The 16,824-nt window shown below is 59.9% G+C and overlaps 1 protein-coding gene across 2 annotated transcripts; it reads right to left on the bottom strand.

Annotated features, from left to right (window-relative positions):
* Positions 1 to 558: 558 nt before the first annotated feature.
* LOC102048565 (uncharacterized) lies at positions 559 to 10,155 on the bottom strand. Of its 2 annotated transcripts, XM_055699680.1 has the most exons (3): positions 9,430 to 10,155; positions 7,699 to 8,525; positions 559 to 954 (listed from the first exon to the last, which is right to left on the bottom strand). In XM_055699680.1, exons 2-3 carry the CDS (start codon positions 8,508 to 8,510, stop codon positions 735 to 737), a joined length of 1,032 nt encoding a protein of 343 aa, XP_055555655.1. In that variant the 5' UTR covers positions 8,511 to 8,525; positions 9,430 to 10,155; the 3' UTR covers positions 559 to 734. The 2 variants fall into 2 exon arrangements, with proteins under 2 accessions (XP_055555655.1, XP_027668924.2); XM_027813123.2 differs by lacking the exons at positions 7,699 to 8,525; positions 9,430 to 10,155 and adding an exon at positions 2,656 to 3,381 and having other exon boundaries at positions 559 to 1,751.
* Between the last annotated feature and the right edge of the window lie 6,669 nt (positions 10,156 to 16,824).

The following is a 16,824-nucleotide window of genomic DNA, read 5'->3' as shown; positions in this document are numbered from 1 at the left end:
ATTACGAGTATCTGTGCATGTTCCATTTACTGCTTCTGACTTGTTAAATTAGAAAGAAACAATAGCGCCTTATAGGGAAAATCCTGATAAAATGTATCCAATGGTGGAAACTATCATGATAAACCACAGTCCAGTCTGGGGAGATGTAGAAACTATAATGAATACCCTCTTCACTCCTGAAGATAGGAGACCGGTGTTAGACAAAGCCTGGGAGGAAAATGAGAAGCAGAATGCACAAGATGATCCAGCTCGATTATGCCTAAAAGAGAAACTAATTGGGATACTAATACAGGGGAAGGACAGGCAATGATTAACACCAAAAACTAATTCTGTACAGAGTGAAACATGGAGGCCCAGCCCACAGTGGTGTAGTGCAGCTGCGGCAGGATTGCCTGCAGGAGGACGTGCTGCCCACACAGCCCGGGGGCTCGGGGGGCCATGGCCGTGCCCCCCCACAAGGCAGGTGCCACCCACGGTGGGGCACAGGAAGCGGGGACGGCAACCAGGAGAGAGAGAAAGAAGCACACAGGGCCTGTGTCAGGGAAAGAGGAATTTATATCCTTGCCCTTGAACATGGAGGAGCTGGAGCCAGGCTGGCGCCGTCGGCGGGGCCGCCTCTTGCAGGGCTGGGGAGGGTCCTGGGGGCCAGCGGCCCTCCTCTTTGCGGGGCGCCGGGCTCCCCTGGGCAAGTGGTCACTGTCCCGGGCGGGAGCCGAGGGGCTGCGGCGGCTGCCCTAGGAGGAGGGACCAGCCGCCACCGCCGCCTGCCCCGGCTCCTCCCGCTCCGCGGGGATGCGCACAGATGGGTGGCGGCCAGCACGCCCGCGGAGGGGGGCCTCTGATGTGCCGGCTCCCTCCTCCCCGGGGGAGCTCTCAGGGCTGCTGGAGGAAGCCAGGCTGCAGGCAGGACTCCACTCCCAGCACGTGCTGTAGCTGGATGTGGAGGAGCTGGATCTGGAGGAGGAGCTGGTGGAGCCGGTGCTGGCCACAGCGCTGTCGTGCTCATCCACCACAGCAGGGGCCTGCAGCAGCCTCTGGGCCTCCTCGCTGCACCGCTCCACAATGACATTGACGATGCCGTCGACCAGTTGTGCCGCATATTCCTGAAGGGAGTCCTGCAGCCGCTGGACCATGAGCTCCCGATTCAGACCGCAGGCGCAGAGGCAGTGCAGGATGCTGCTCTCCGCACTCCTTGCCAGCCACCATTGGTCCCCATAGATTGCTGCCAGCTCCTGGCGCAGCCAGGGCAGCACGGGATCCAGCAGGTGCTCTTGCCTTTGGAAGAGCGGTGCCCAGACGCTGGGCAGGAGGCCACCCACGGCCTCTGTCCCTACAGCTCCCTCCTCAGCTGGGGACAGCATCTGCTGTGGAGACGACGGAGGGGCCACCAGGGGGATGTAGGGCCTGCTTTCAGCCAGGAGGTCACGAGCTCCGCCTGCCTGCCTGCTGGCATCTGGCATCTCATCAAGTGTTCTGATGCTAATCTCTATATAGGCGTGTTCTGCCCCCACAGAAAACCTGAGATTCTCCATTGGTCCTCTGCAAAGGGGGCACGTTGGATTCCTGCTTGCCCAACGCATGATGCAGCTCATACAGAACTGGTGGTGACAAGGCAGCACAGAAGCGACCTCATTTTTAGCGTCGTGGCAGATGGGGCACTCCCACTCTGTCTCCGTGGCCATGTCTTCTTCCTGCGGCAGGTTGGGGACAGCTGAGGATGACAAGCAGCTCCCCATCACTGGTGTCACACGCTGCAAAATGGAGAGAGACCACAGTCACCCGCTGCCCCAGGGAATGGAAGGGCGGAGGAAATGCCCAGGCCCCTCAAGGAGGACACCCTCTCGAATCCCCAGGCCCCATCGCCCGCCCTACGGCCACCCTGGGGGACGGTTCCCCGCACGGCTCACCTGCGCTGCTGCAAGCACACCCCGCGGTGCGCGGCTGCCTGATCCAGGGAGGGCCGGGGAAACACAGGCGATGGCTCGGGGATGGACACCGAGAGCTGCCGGCGGCAACCCCCGAAGCACCACCCAGCACCAGGAGAAGCCTCGCTCCACCCTCCAGACCTCGCAGGCACGCTCGGCAGGAGGCCAGGCACGAGCCAGACTGGCCCAGGCTCTGCCGGCGCCCGAAGATAAGCGGTGAGGGATGTGAGGTCACAGCCCGTCACTGGCTGATGTCACAATGCACTGCTCGGTAACGTCAGCCTCCAGAACACGGTGATGTCACAACGAACCTTCCGCCCCCGCAGGCACATGGCATCAAGAGAAAAAATACCGTTTCTTGTTTTCACCTTTTACGTTCCTGTGTTGCTCTAGCTTGGTCCCCTGCAACCCGCGCCCGTGGCGGTTGTGTCTCATCCCCGCTCGTGACGCCTCACACAGGTCCCCTGCGAGGGGGAGCGTGGTGGAACCAGTCTGCGTGGACCACTGCCCGTGCCTGAATGCTGCCTGCCCCAGCTGGCTGCCTTTCCCTGTGCAGTGCCAGGATCTGCAGGGAGGAGCTGGGCGCTCGGTGGGCAGCCCTGGGCAAGAGTCTCCCACCCTGCTGGGTCGTGCCCGCCGCCCGCAGGGAGAAGCCTGAAGGGGCATTTTGCTGCAGCCCCATCCACTCCTGCTGGCACTCGCCCACAGTGCCTGGTCCCTCCCCGCTTACCAAGCTTGCCACGCTTCTGGTAGGTGGTGCTCCTGGCCAACTGTTGCTTTGGTGGTCCCCAAAAGCACCAGCAATGGAGCCTGAACCGCTTTACGCCGCGAGGAGTTGTAGTTCCTGTCTCGCCAGAGCACGGTAGAAGGGGCGCAGACGCCCTGCTCACGCCTCCGGGGAGCCAGGATGGATCCCCACGTGGGCCATGCTGTCCCGTCACCCCTTCTTGCCTCTGCCTTTCAGAATCATTTCTAGTCATTGGCCATGGGGCAGATCTCACTCCTGAGAACGTACCTGAAGTGACGAGGACCTCGCCACAGTGACAGCATCGAGGCATCTGAATGAAGGAAATCTGCACATTTACAAATGTTGCCCACGGTTCCGGGTGTGCAGCTAGACTGGCCTTCTCCTTCTGCCTTCCATCATGTTGTTGAAAAGTTGTCCTCACCGTAGAAAGACTTCAGGATTTGAAGAGTTCTCTGCCAGCAAGTTTTGGTCGTTGACATCTTTGTTGCTGACAATTGAAAGCCCCTTCGTGATGATGGTGCAAGCTTCAGAAGCAGTGGAATGACTAAAACCGTGTAAGAACTATACGAATCCTCAAGGAATGTAGACTGTTGACAAGGAAAAAAAGAAATCCTATTTGAAGTTCCTCAGCTTTCCTTTTCCAGTATTAGCTGCCTCTTCAGATACACCACCTTTGTAAGGGTTTAGGCACCAGCTCAGTGACTTCATTGAAGCCTTCTGTTGCCCTCGCCCCGTTCCAAAATCTTCTTGAGAATGGACGGATGAGAGAAAAAGAGGCGCACAAGCAAACTTGCCAGCAAAGCCACTGAAAAGGTGGAGCAAAGGTATCGTGCCATCGAGCTGCAGGTCTCCCGGCCCTGTGCTGGTGTGGGCCACCGGCTGGGCCACCCAGGCAAGGGCAGGTCTCTCTCTTCCTCTTCTCGCTGCACTCTCAAAGCCGCTTTGCCTGCCGATTGCGGGGAGCTGGGAGGGATCAGCGCAGCCAAGCTCGCGGCAGGCTGTCAGTCTGCCTCCTGGGGCTGTTGTAGTACAGTCAGTGGGACGGGATCGGGTGAACCGTCTCTTGAACGCGGGCTGGGAGAGAAGGGAGGGGTTTCAGCTGCAGCAGGAGGGTGTCCCTACCTCTCCCTTTGTTACCATCTTCTCAGGAGTACCTCCCAGGGAGGAATCCCGGGGCACACCACAGGAGCCTGAACAAGCCCGCTTTCTTCAGCCTTCGACACCTAATCTCAGTCAGCGCTGACCGAGCAGGTAGTTTAGTGCGTATCCAGTACAAACTGGAACTTCTGCAGCAAAGCCCCTGCTGCTTTGCTGAACGAGGCCGGTACCTCTGCTTCTAAGGGAGCCAACTAGGAAAGGTGCCCTCCTAGGCCTGTTGTTTGCAAGTGGAGAGGGACCCGCCAGCAGAGTGGTGGCTGGTGGCTGTCTTGGTCACCGTGCCCACCAAGTAGTTGAGTTTCACATAGTTGGCGCAGGAGAAAAACCTCGGGCAAAACTTTGTCCCCGGCTGTGGGGAGAGCAGAGCTGGGGCTACTGAAGGAGCCAGTTAGTAAGGTGCCCCGGCAATCTGCTCTTGACGGTATGGGGGCCCAGGAATGCTGGGCATTTTTTAAGAGCCACCTCTTAGGAGCGCAGGAGCAGGCCGTTGCAAAATGTGGCAAGTGAAGCAAGCAGGGCAGAAGGGTGGCCTGTGTGAGCAGGGGCCTTCATGCAGGAGTCAGGCAGAAAATGAACGCCTTCTTTTGCCGCTGCCTTCAACACCGACAACAGGCCCTGGCAGCCCCGGAGCCCAGTGCTGCAAGAGCGTGACTGGGGCGATAGTAAACTCCCAGCCGACCCCAAACTTGTTTTGGACTTGCTGCTGCTGCTGCTGCTGCTGCTGCTGCTGCTGCTGCTGCTGCTGCTGGATGCACAGAAATCTACCGGGCCCGATGGCATTCATCCCAGGGGACAGAAAGAGCAGGCCCATGCCGTCGTGGGACCTCTCTCTGGTATTTTTCAGCAGTCCGGGGAGTCTGGAGAGGTCGTGGTCGACGGGAAGCTGGCAAGTGTTGTCCCAGAAAGTGAGCCAACAGTGTGCCCTGGCAGCCAAAGGGGCCACCCGCGTCCTGGGGCGCAGCAAGCCCAGCACAGCTCGCCGGTCGAGGGAGGTGACTGCCCCACATTGGGCTGCACGGGCACAGCCCCACCTCAAGCACTGTGTGCTGTCCTGGGCGCCTCAGCATAAGGAGGCCATCAAACAATTTGCACGTGGCCAGAGGAAGGTGCCCCAGGTGGTGAAAGGCCTAGAGGGCAAGGCCGAGGAGGAGCGGCTGAGGTCACTCGCTCTGCTCAGCGTGGAGAAGAGAAGGCTGAGGGGTGAGCTCTCCGCAGCCTACAGCTTCCTCCAGGGGGGCAGCGGAGGGAGAGGTGCTGATCTCCTCCTCCCGGTGACCAGCGACAGGGCTCGGGGAAAGGGAATGAAGCTGCCTCGGGGGACGTTCTCATGGGACATCAGGAAGAGGTTCGTCACTGAGGGCATGCTGGGTCACTGGAACGGCCTCTCCAGGGAAGCGGTCCCGGCACCAAGCCTGTCAGAGTTCAAGGAGCGTCTGGGCCATGCTCTTAGCCACATGGTTTAGCTTCAGCTAGTTCTGCAAGGAGCAGGGAGTGGGACTCCATGATCCTTATGGCTCCCTTCCGCCTTGAGATTTTCTGTCACCCTGTGATCAGGCACAGTCAACATGGGTTTGCAAAGGGAAAGTCTCGCCTAACTAATCAGGTGTCCTTGCAATATAAGGTCACCCGCCCAGGGATTGAAGGGAAGGCAGTGGGTGTAGTTCCCCTGGACTGCAGTGGGGATTTTGACACTGTCCCTCGCAGTGTCCTTCTGAACAAGCTGTCCAGCTGCGGGCTGAGCGGGTTCAGGGTGCGCTGGGTGAAGAAGTGGCTGGCTGGCAGGTCTCAGTGCCTTGTAGTGAATGGGGCTACACGTGGCTGGCGACCAGCCACCAGCGGTGGCTCAGGTCCAGGGCTGGTTCTGTTCAATATTTTCCTCAATGATCGGCATGCAGCAGTTGAACGCCTCATCAGCAAGTCTGCTGATGACCGCAGACTGGGAGGTCCTGTTGACTCTCTCAAGGGGCAAGAGGCCTTGCAGAGGAATCCAGATAGACTGGAGCACTGGGCGATCGTCAGTGGCGTGCCGTGCACCCAGAGGAGGGCAACGCGGCTGGTGAAAGGCCTGGAAGGCATGTCCTGTGAGGAGCACCCAAGGATCCTGGGTTTGTCTAGTTTGGAGAGAAGGGGGCTGAGGGGCATCCTCACTGCCCTCTGCAGCTTCCCGAGGAGGGGAAGCGGAGAGGGAGGTGCTGACCTCTTCGCCCTGGTATTCAGCGATAGGCTCCCAGAATCACAGGATCACAGCATGGCTAGTGTTGGAAGGGACCTCTGGAGATCACCCCGCCCAACCCCCTGCTAAAGCAGGTCCACCTAGAGCAGGTTGCACAGAATCGCATCCAGGCAGGTTCTGAATGTCTCCAGAGAAGGAGACCCAACCAACCCTCTGGGCAGCCTGTGCCAGGGCCATGTCACCCTCAAAGCAAAGACTTTTTCCTCACATCCGGGTGAAACTCCCCGGGTTGCACTTTGTGCCCGTTGCCCCTTGTGCTGGGGGGAATGTCTCAGAGCTGTGCCAGCAGAGGTTCACACTTGACGTTAGGAAGCATTTCTCTGATGAGAGGGTGGTCAAACGCTGGAACAGGCTTCCCAGAGAGGTGGTCGATGCCCCAAGCCTGTCAGTGGCCAAGAGGCATTTGGACAGTGCCCTGAATAACACGCTTTAACTTTTGGTCAGCCCTGAAGGGGTCAGGCAGTTGGATGAGATGATCGTTTTCCCTCCCATCCAAAGGGAATATTCTGTTCTGCTCTGTGCTATTCTATCCTCTGCCAGGCCAGGCTAGGCGTGAGTTTGCATGGCTTGATGGCATTGGAGTTTCTACTGCTGTGCAACCTGGACTCAGAAAACCAGCTCAACCCACACCCAAGCCAACCCAAGCCAACCCAGCTGTCGTTGTACTTTCTCTCAGAGCTAGGATTCAGCCTGGAAGGTGGCACTTCCCTACCAAAGGCCTCCTGGTACCGTGACTGCGGCATCTGAGGAGAACGTGAGGGCACGGCATATACACAAGGAGGTGACATTTGAGCACGCGCCTGCTGTCCACACATCTGCATCTTCCCAAGTTTGTGCTCCTTATCTCTTCTCCTCTGGTGATATTTCTACATTTCTTCTCTCGCTGCCCTGCCCTTTGTCCCTGCCTCCTCGACAGCTCTCCCAGTAGCGAGTTTGCCCTGGCCGACGCCAGACAGAAAGCAGAGCAGAGCAGAAGTGTCGGTAGCGGGCAGAGGGAGGGACGGGGTGCAGGCGGAGGGCATTGCATGTGCAACGAGAGCAGCTTGCCCTCCTGCCCGCTCTGCCCTCGGCATCTGCTGTGCTGCAGCTGCGGCAGGATTGCCTGCAGGAGGACGTGCTGCCCACACAGCCCGGGGGCTCGGGGGGCCATGGCCGTGCCCCCCCACAAGGCAGGTGCCACCCACGGTGGGGCACAGGAAGCGGGGACGGCAACCAGGAGAGAGAGAAAGAAGCACACAGGGCCTGTGTCAGGGAAAGAGGAATTTATATCCTTGCCCTTGAACATGGAGGAGCTGGAGCCAGGCTGGCGCCGTCGGCGGGGCCGCCTCTTGCAGGGCTGGGGAGGGTCCTGGGGGCCAGCGGCCCTCCTCTTTGCGGGGCGCCGGGCTCCCCTGGGCAAGTGGTCACTGTCCCGGGCGGGAGCCGAGGGGCTGCGGCGGCTGCCCTAGGAGGAGGGACCAGCCGCCACCGCCGCCTGCCCCGGCTCCTCCCGCTCCGCGGGGATGCGCACAGATGGGTGGCGGCCAGCACGCCCGCGGAGGGGGGCCTCTGATGTGCCGGCTCCCTCCTCCCCGGGGGAGCTCTCAGGGCTGCTGGAGGAAGCCAGGCTGCAGGCAGGACTCCACTCCCAGCACGTGCTGTAGCTGGATGTGGAGGAGCTGGATCTGGAGGAGGAGCTGGTGGAGCCGGTGCTGGCCACAGCGCTGTCGTGCTCATCCACCACAGCAGGGGCCTGCAGCAGCCTCTGGGCCTCCTCGCTGCACCGCTCCACAATGACATTGACGATGCCGTCGACCAGTTGTGCCGCATATTCCTGAAGGGAGTCCTGCAGCCGCTGGACCATGAGCTCCCGATTCAGACCGCAGGCGCAGAGGCAGTGCAGGATGCTGCTCTCCGCACTCCTTGCCAGCCACCATTGGTCCCCATAGATTGCTGCCAGCTCCTGGCGCAGCCAGGGCAGCACGGGATCCAGCAGGTGCTCTTGCCTTTGGAAGAGCGGTGCCCAGACGCTGGGCAGGAGGCCACCCACGGCCTCTGTCCCTACAGCTCCCTCCTCAGCTGGGGACAGCATCTGCTGTGGAGACGACGGAGGGGCCACCAGGGGGATGTAGGGCCTGCTTTCAGCCAGGAGGTCACGAGCTCCGCCTGCCTGCCTGCTGGCATCTGGCAACTCATCAGTTTCTATGAAAGTATACAGTAGGAAGTCATTTTCTGCCCACACAGAAAACTTGATAGTCTCCATTGGTCCTCTGCAAAGGGGGCAGAAAAGGCTGTTCTCTCTCCAACGAATGATGCAGCCCAGGCAGAACTGGTGGTTACAGGGTATAACATAAGCAATCCCGTCTTCAGCATTGTGGCAGAGGGGGCATGTCTGTTCTGTCTCCGTGGCCATGTCTTCTTCCTGCGGCAGGTTGGGGACAGCTGAGGATGACAAGCAGCTCCCCATCACTGGTGTCACACGCTGCAAAATGGAGAGAGACCACAGTCACCCACTGCCCCAGGGAATGGAAGGGCGGAGGAAATGCCCAGGCCCCTCAAGGAGGACACCCTCTCGAATCCCCAGGCCCCATCGCCCGCCCTACGGCCACCCTGGGGGACGGTTCCCCGCACGGCTCACCTGCGCTGCTGCAAGCACACCCCGCGGTGCGCGGCTGCCTGATCCAGGGAGGGCCGGGGAAACACAGGCGATGGCTCGGGGATGGACACCGAGAGCTGCCGGCGGCAACCCCCGAAGCACCACCCAGCACCAGGAGAAGCCTCGCTCCACCCTCCAGACCTCGCAGGCACGCTCGGCAGGAGGCCAGGCACGAGCCAGACTGGCCCAGGCTCTGCCGGCGCCCGAAGATAAGCGGTGAGGGATGTGAGGTCACAGCCCGTCACTGGCTGATGTCACAATGCACTGCTCGGTAATGTCAGCCTCCAGAACACGGTGATGTCACAACGAACCTTCCGCCCCCGCAGGCACATGGCATCAAGAGAAAAAATACCGTTTCTTGTTTTCACCTTTTACGTTCCTGTGTTGCTCTAGCTTGGTCCCCTGCAACCCGCGCCCGTGGCGGTTGTGTCTCATCCCCGCTCGTGACGCCTCACACAGGTCCCCTGCGAGGGGGAGCGTGGTGGAACCAGTCTGCGTGGACCACTGCCCGTGCCTGAATGCTGCCTGCCCCAGCTGGCTGCCTTTCCCTGTGCAGTGCCAGGATCTGCAGGGAGGAGCTGGGCGCTCGGTGGGCAGCCCTGGGCAAGAGTCTCCCACCCTGCTGGGTCGTGCCCGCCGCCCGCAGGGAGAAGCCTGAAGGGGCATTTTGCTGCAGCCCCATCCACTCCTGCTGGCACTCGCCCACAGTGCCTGGTCCCTCCCCGCTTACCAAGCTTGCCACGCTTCTGGTAGGTGGTGCTCCTGGCCAACTGTTGCTTTGGTGGTCCCCAAAAGCACCAGCAATGGAGCCTGAACCGCTTTACGCCGCGAGGAGTTGTAGTTCCTGTCTCGCCAGAGCACGGTAGAAGGGGCGCAGACGCCCTGCTCACGCCTCCGGGGAGCCAGGATGGATCCCCACGTGGGCCATGCTGTCCCGTCACCCCTTCTTGCCTCTGCCTTTCAGAATCATTTCTAGTCATTGGCCATGGGGCAGATCTCACTCCTGAGAACGTACCTGAAGTGACGAGGACCTCGCCACAGTGACAGCATCGAGGCATCTGAATGAAGGAAATCTGCACATTTACAAATGTTGCCCACGGTTCCGGGTGTGCAGCTAGACTGGCCTTCTCCTTCTGCCTTCCATCATGTTGTTGAAAAGTTGTCCTCACCGTAGAAAGACTTCAGGATTTGAAGAGTTCTCTGCCAGCAAGTTTTGGTCGTTGACATCTTTGTTGCTGACAATTGAAAGCCCCTTCGTGATGATGGTGCAAGCTTCAGAAGCAGTGGAATGACTAAAACCGTGTAAGAACTATACGAATCCTCAAGGAATGTAGACTGTTGACAAGGAAAAAAAGAAATCCTATTTGAAGTTCCTCAGCTTTCCTTTTCCAGTATTAGCTGCCTCTTCAGATACACCACCTTTGTAAGGGTTTAGGCACCAGCTCAGTGACTTCATTGAAGCCTTCTGTTGCCCTCGCCCCGTTCCAAAATCTTCTTGAGAATGGACGGATGAGAGAAAAAGAGGCGCACAAGCAAACTTGCCAGCAAAGCCACTGAAAAGGTGGAGCAAAGGTATCGTGCCATCGAGCTGCAGGTCTCCCGGCCCTGTGCTGGTGTGGGCCACCGGCTGGGCCACCCAGGCAAGGGCAGGTCTCTCTCTTCCTCTTCTCGCTGCACTCTCAAAGCCGCTTTGCCTGCCGATTGCGGGGAGCTGGGAGGGATCAGCGCAGCCAAGCTCGCGGCAGGCTGTCAGTCTGCCTCCTGGGGCTGTTGTAGTACAGTCAGTGGGACGGGATCGGGTGAACCGTCTCTTGAACGCGGGCTGGGAGAGAAGGGAGGGGTTTCAGCTGCAGCAGGAGGGTGTCCCTACCTCTCCCTTTGTTACCATCTTCTCAGGAGTACCTCCCAGGGAGGAATCCCGGGGCACACCACAGGAGCCTGAACAAGCCCGCTTTCTTCAGCCTTCGACACCTAATCTCAGTCAGCGCTGACCGAGCAGGTAGTTTAGTGCGTATCCAGTACAAACTGGAACTTCTGCAGCAAAGCCCCTGCTGCTTTGCTGAACGAGGCCGGTACCTCTGCTTCTAAGGGAGCCAACTAGGAAAGGTGCCCTCCTAGGCCTGTTGTTTGCAAGTGGAGAGGGACCCGCCAGCAGAGTGGTGGCTGGTGGCTGTCTTGGTCACCGTGCCCACCAAGTAGTTGAGTTTCACATAGTTGGCGCAGGAGAAAAACCTCGGGCAAAACTTTGTCCCCGGCTGTGGGGAGAGCAGAGCTGGGGCTACTGAAGGAGCCAGTTAGTAAGGTGCCCCGGCAATCTGCTCTTGACGGTATGGGGGCCCAGGAATGCTGGGCATTTTTTAAGAGCCACCTCTTAGGAGCGCAGGAGCAGGCCGTTGCAAAATGTGGCAAGTGAAGCAAGCAGGGCAGAAGGGTGGCCTGTGTGAGCAGGGGCCTTCATGCAGGAGTCAGGCAGAAAATGAACGCCTTCTTTTGCCGCTGCCTTCAACACCGACAACAGGCCCTGGCAGCCCCGGAGCCCAGTGCTGCAAGAGCGTGACTGGGGCGATAGTAAACTCCCAGCCGACCCCAAACTTGTTTTGGACTTGCTGCTGCTGCTGCTGCTGCTGCTGCTGCTGCTGCTGCTGCTGCTGCTGGATGCACAGAAATCTACCGGGCCCGATGGCATTCATCCCAGGGGACAGAAAGAGCAGGCCCATGCCATCGTGGGACCTCTCTCTGGTATTTTTCAGCAGTCCGGGGAGTCTGGAGAGGTCGTGGTCGACGGGAAGCTGGCAAGTGTTGTCCCAGAAAGTGAGCCAACAGTGTGCCCTGGCAGCCAAAGGGGCCACCCGCGTCCTGGGGCGCAGCAAGCCCAGCACAGCTCGCCGGTCGAGGGAGGTGACTGCCCCACATTGGGCTGCACGGGCACAGCCCCACCTCAAGCACTGTGTGCTGTCCTGGGCGCCTCAGCATAAGGAGGCCATCAAACAATTTGCACGTGGCCAGAGGAAGGTGCCCCAGGTGGTGAAAGGCCTAGAGGGCAAGGCCGAGGAGGAGCGGCTGAGGTCACTCGCTCTGCTCAGCGTGGAGAAGAGAAGGCTGAGGGGTGAGCTCTCCGCAGCCTACAGCTTCCTCCAGGGGGGCAGCGGAGGGAGAGGTGCTGATCTCCTCCTCCCGGTGACCAGCGACAGGGCTCGGGGAAAGGGAATGAAGCTGCCTCGGGGGACGTTCTCATGGGACATCAGGAAGAGGTTCGTCACTGAGGGCATGCTGGGTCACTGGAAAGGCCTCTCCAGGGAAGCGGTCCCGGCACCAAGCCTGTCAGAGTTCAAGGAGCGTCTGGGCCATGCTCTTAGCCACATGGTTTAGCTTCAGCTAGTTCTGCAAGGAGCAGGGAGTGGGACTCCATGATCCTTATGGCTCCCTTCCGCCTTGAGATTTTCTGTCACCCTGTGATCAGGCACAGTCAACATGGGTTTGCAAAGGGAAAGTCTCGCCTAACTAATCAGGTGTCCTTGCAATATAAGGTCACCCGCCCAGGGATTGAAGGGAAGGCAGTGGGTGTAGTTCCCCTGGACTGCAGTGGGGATTTTGACACTGTCCCTCGCAGTGTCCTTCTGAACAAGCTGTCCAGCTGCGGGCTGAGCGGGTTCAGGGTGCGCTGGGTGAAGAAGTGGCTGGCTGGCAGGTCTCAGTGCCTTGTAGTGAATGGGGCTACACGTGGCTGGCGACCAGCCACCAGCGGTGGCTCAGGTCCAGGGCTGGTTCTGTTCAATATTTTCCTCAATGATCGGCATGCAGCAGTTGAACGCCTCATCAGCAAGTCTGCTGATGACCGCAGACTGGGAGGTCCTGTTGACTCTCTCAAGGGGCAAGAGGCCTTGCAGAGGAATCCAGATAGACTGGAGCACTGGGCGATCGTCAGTGGCGTGCCGTGCACCCAGAGGAGGGCAACGCGGCTGGTGAAAGGCCTGGAAGGCATGTCCTGTGAGGAGCACCCAAGGATCCTGGGTTTGTCTAGTTTGGAGAGAAGGGGGCTGAGGGGCATCCTCACTGCCCTCTGCAGCTTCCCGAGGAGGGGAAGCGGAGAGGGAGGTGCTGACCTCTTCGCCCTGGTATTCAGCGATAGGCTCCCAGAATCACAGGATCACAGCATGGCTAGTGTTGGAAGGGACCTCTGGAGATCACCCCGCCCAACCCCCTGCTAAAGCAGGTCCACCTAGAGCAGGTTGCACAGAATCGCATCCAGGCAGGTTCTGAATGTCTCCAGAGAAGGAGACCCAACCAACCCTCTGGGCAGCCTGTGCCAGGGCCATGTCACCCTCAAAGCAAAGACTTTTTCCTCACATCCGGGTGAAACTCCCCGGGTTGCACTTTGTGCCCGTTGCCCCTTGTGCTGGGGGGAATGTCTCAGAGCTGTGCCAGCAGAGGTTCACACTTGACGTTAGGAAGCATTTCTCTGATGAGAGGGTGGTCAAACGCTGGAACAGGCTTCCCAGAGAGGTGGTCGATGCCCCAAGCCTGTCAGTGGCCAAGAGGCATTTGGACAGTGCCCTGAATAACACGCTTTAACTTTTGGTCAGCCCTGAAGGGGTCAGGCAGTTGGATGAGATGATCGTTTTCCCTCCCATCCAAAGGGAATATTCTGTTCTGCTCTGTGCTATTCTATCCTCTGCCAGGCCAGGCTAGGCGTGAGTTTGCATGGCTTGATGGCATTGGAGTTTCTACTGCTGTGCAACCTGGACTCAGAAAACCAGCTCAACCCACACCCAAGCCAACCCAAGCCAACCCAGCTGTCGTTGTACTTTCTCTCAGAGCTAGGATTCAGCCTGGAAGGTGGCACTTCCCTACCAAAGGCCTCCTGGTACCGTGACTGCGGCATCTGAGGAGAACGTGAGGGCACGGCATATACACAAGGAGGTGACATTTGAGCACGCGCCTGCTGTCCACACATCTGCATCTTCCCAAGTTTGTGCTCCTTATCTCTTCTCCTCTGGTGATATTTCTACATTTCTTCTCTCGCTGCCCTGCCCTTTGTCCCTGCCTCCTCGACAGCTCTCCCAGTAGCGAGTTTGCCCTGGCCGACGCCAGACAGAAAGCAGAGCAGAGCAGAAGTGTCGGTAGCGGGCAGAGGGAGGGACGGGGTGCAGGCGGAGGGCATTGCATGTGCAACGAGAGCAGCTTGCCCTCCTGCCCGCTCTGCCCTCGGCATCTGCTGTGCTGCAGCTGCGGCAGGATTGCCTGCAGGAGGACGTGCTGCCCACACAGCCCGGGGGCTCGGGGGGCCATGGCCGTGCCCCCCCACAAGGCAGGTGCCACCCACGGTGGGGCACAGGAAGCGGGGACGGCAACCAGGAGAGAGAGAAAGAAGCACACAGGGCCTGTGTCAGGGAAAGAGGAATTTATATCCTTGCCCTTGAACATGGAGGAGCTGGAGCCAGGCTGGCGCCGTCGGCGGGGCCGCCTCTTGCAGGGCTGGGGAGGGTCCTGGGGGCCAGCGGCCCTCCTCTTTGCGGGGCGCCGGGCTCCCCTGGGCAAGTGGTCACTGTCCCGGGCGGGAGCCGAGGGGCTGCGGCGGCTGCCCTAGGAGGAGGGACCAGCCGCCACCGCCGCCTGCCCCGGCTCCTCCCGCTCCGCGGGGATGCGCACAGATGGGTGGCGGCCAGCACGCCCGCGGAGGGGGGCCTCTGATGTGCCGGCTCCCTCCTCCCCGGGGGAGCTCTCAGGGCTGCTGGAGGAAGCCAGGCTGCAGGCAGGACTCCACTCCCAGCACGTGCTGTAGCTGGATGTGGAGGAGCTGGATCTGGAGGAGGAGCTGGTGGAGCCGGTGCTGGCCACAGCGCTGTCGTGCTCATCCACCACAGCAGGGGCCTGCAGCAGCCTCTGGGCCTCCTCGCTGCACCGCTCCACAATGACATTGACGATGCCGTCGACCAGTTGTGCCGCATATTCCTGAAGGGAGTCCTGCAGCCGCTGGACCATGAGCTCCCGATTCAGACCGCAGGCGCAGAGGCAGTGCAGGATGCTGCTCTCCGCACTCCTTGCCAGCCACCATTGGTCCCCATAGATTGCTGCCAGCTCCTGGCGCAGCCAGGGCAGCACGGGATCCAGCAGGTGCTCTTGCCTTTGGAAGAGCGGTGCCCAGACGCTGGGCAGGAGGCCACCCACGGCCTCTGTCCCTACAGCTCCCTCCTCAGCTGGGGACAGCATCTGCTGTGGAGACGACGGAGGGGCCACCAGGGGGATGTAGGGCCTGCTTTCAGCCAGGAGGTCACGAGCTCCGCCTGCCTGCCTGCTGGCATCTGGCAACTCATCAGTTTCTATGAAAGTATACAGTAGGAAGTCATTTTCTGCCCACACAGAAAACTTGATAGTCTCCATTGGTCCTCTGCAAAGGGGGCAGAAAAGGCTGTTCTCTCTCCAACGAATGATGCAGCCCAGGCAGAACTGGTGGTTACAGGGTATAACATAAGCAATCCCGTCTTCAGCATTGTGGCAGAGGGGGCATGTCTGTTCTGTCTCCGTGGCCATGTCTTCTTCCTGCGGCAGGTTGGGGACAGCTGAGGATGACAAGCAGCTCCCCATCACTGGTGTCACACGCTGCAAAATGGAGAGAGACCACAGTCACCCGCTGCCCCAGGGAATGGAAGGGCGGAGGAAATGCCCAGGCCCCTCAAGGAGGACACCCTCTCGAATCCCCAGGCCCCATCGCCCGCCCTACGGCCACCCTGGGGGACGGTTCCCCGCACGGCTCACCTGCGCTGCTGCAAGCACACCCCGCGGTGCGCGGCTGCCTGATCCAGGGAGGGCCGGGGAAACACAGGCGATGGCTCGGGGATGGACACCGAGAGCTGCCGGCGGCAACCCCCGAAGCACCACCCAGCACCAGGAGAAGCCTCGCTCCACCCTCCAGACCTCGCAGGCACGCTCGGCAGGAGGCCAGGCACGAGCCAGACTGGCCCAGGCTCTGCCGGCGCCCGAAGATAAGCGGTGAGGGATGTGAGGTCACAGCCCGTCACTGGCTGATGTCACAATGCACTGCTCGGTAACGTCAGCCTCCAGAACACGGTGATGTCACAACGAACCTTCCGCCCCCGCAGGCACATGGCATCAAGAGAAAAAATACCGTTTCTTGTTTTCACCTTTTACGTTCCTGTGTTGCTCTAGCTTGGTCCCCTGCAACCCGCGCCCGTGGCGGTTGTGTCTCATCCCCGCTCGTGACGCCTCACACAGGTCCCCTGCGAGGGGGAGCGTGGTGGAACCAGTCTGCGTGGACCACTGCCCGTGCCTGAATGCTGCCTGCCCCAGCTGGCTGCCTTTCCCTGTGCAGTGCCAGGATCTGCAGGGAGGAGCTGGGCGCTCGGTGGGCAGCCCTGGGCAAGAGTCTCCCACCCTGCTGGGTCGTGCCCGCCGCCCGCAGGGAGAAGCCTGAAGGGGCATTTTGCTGCAGCCCCATCCACTCCTGCTGGCACTCGCCCACAGTGCCTGGTCCCTCCCCGCTTACCAAGCTTGCCACGCTTCTGGTAGGTGGTGCTCCTGGCCAACTGTTGCTTTGGTGGTCCCCAAAAGCACCAGCAATGGAGCCTGAACCGCTTTACGCCGCGAGGAGTTGTAGTTCCTGTCTCGCCAGAGCACGGTAGAAGGGGCGCAGACGCCCTGCTCACGCCTCCGGGGAGCCAGGATGGATCCCCACGTGGGCCATGCTGTCCCGTCACCCCTTCTTGCCTCTGCCTTTCAGAATCATTTCTAGTCATTGGCCATGGGGCAGATCTCACTCCTGAGAACGTACCTGAAGTGACGAGGACCTCGCCACAGTGACAGCATCGAGGCATCTGAATGAAGGAAATCTGCACATTTACAAATGTTGCCCACGGTTCCGGGTGTGCAGCTAGACTGGCCTTCTCCTTCTGCCTTCCATCATGTTGTTGAAAAGTTGTCCTCACCGTAGAAAGACTTCAGGATTTGAAGAGTTCTCTGCCAGCAAGTTTTGGTCGTTGACATCTTTGTTGCTGACAATTGAAAGCCCCTTCGTGATGATGGTGCAAGCTTCAGAAGCAGTGGAATGACTAAAACCGTGTAAGAACTATACGAATCCTCAAGGAATGTAGACTGTTGACAAGGAAAA

Source organism: Falco cherrug, chromosome Z, assembly GCF_023634085.1.
Source record: "Falco cherrug isolate bFalChe1 chromosome Z, bFalChe1.pri, whole genome shotgun sequence".
Taxonomy (NCBI): domain Eukaryota; kingdom Metazoa; phylum Chordata; class Aves; order Falconiformes; family Falconidae; genus Falco; species Falco cherrug.
The sequence above is the reverse complement of the archived record's forward strand: the minus strand, read 5'-3'. Positions and strand labels throughout refer to the sequence as shown.

Coding starts and splice junctions, on each gene's coding strand:
- LOC102048565 (XM_055699680.1), bottom strand. CDS start 8,510: ATGGGGAGCTGCTTGTCATCCTCAGCTGTCCCCAACCTGCCGCAGGAA. Junction 955..7,698: donor TCCACATCCAGCTACAGCAC/GTGCTGGGAGTG, acceptor CTCCTCCTCCAG/ATCCAGCTCCTCCACATCCA.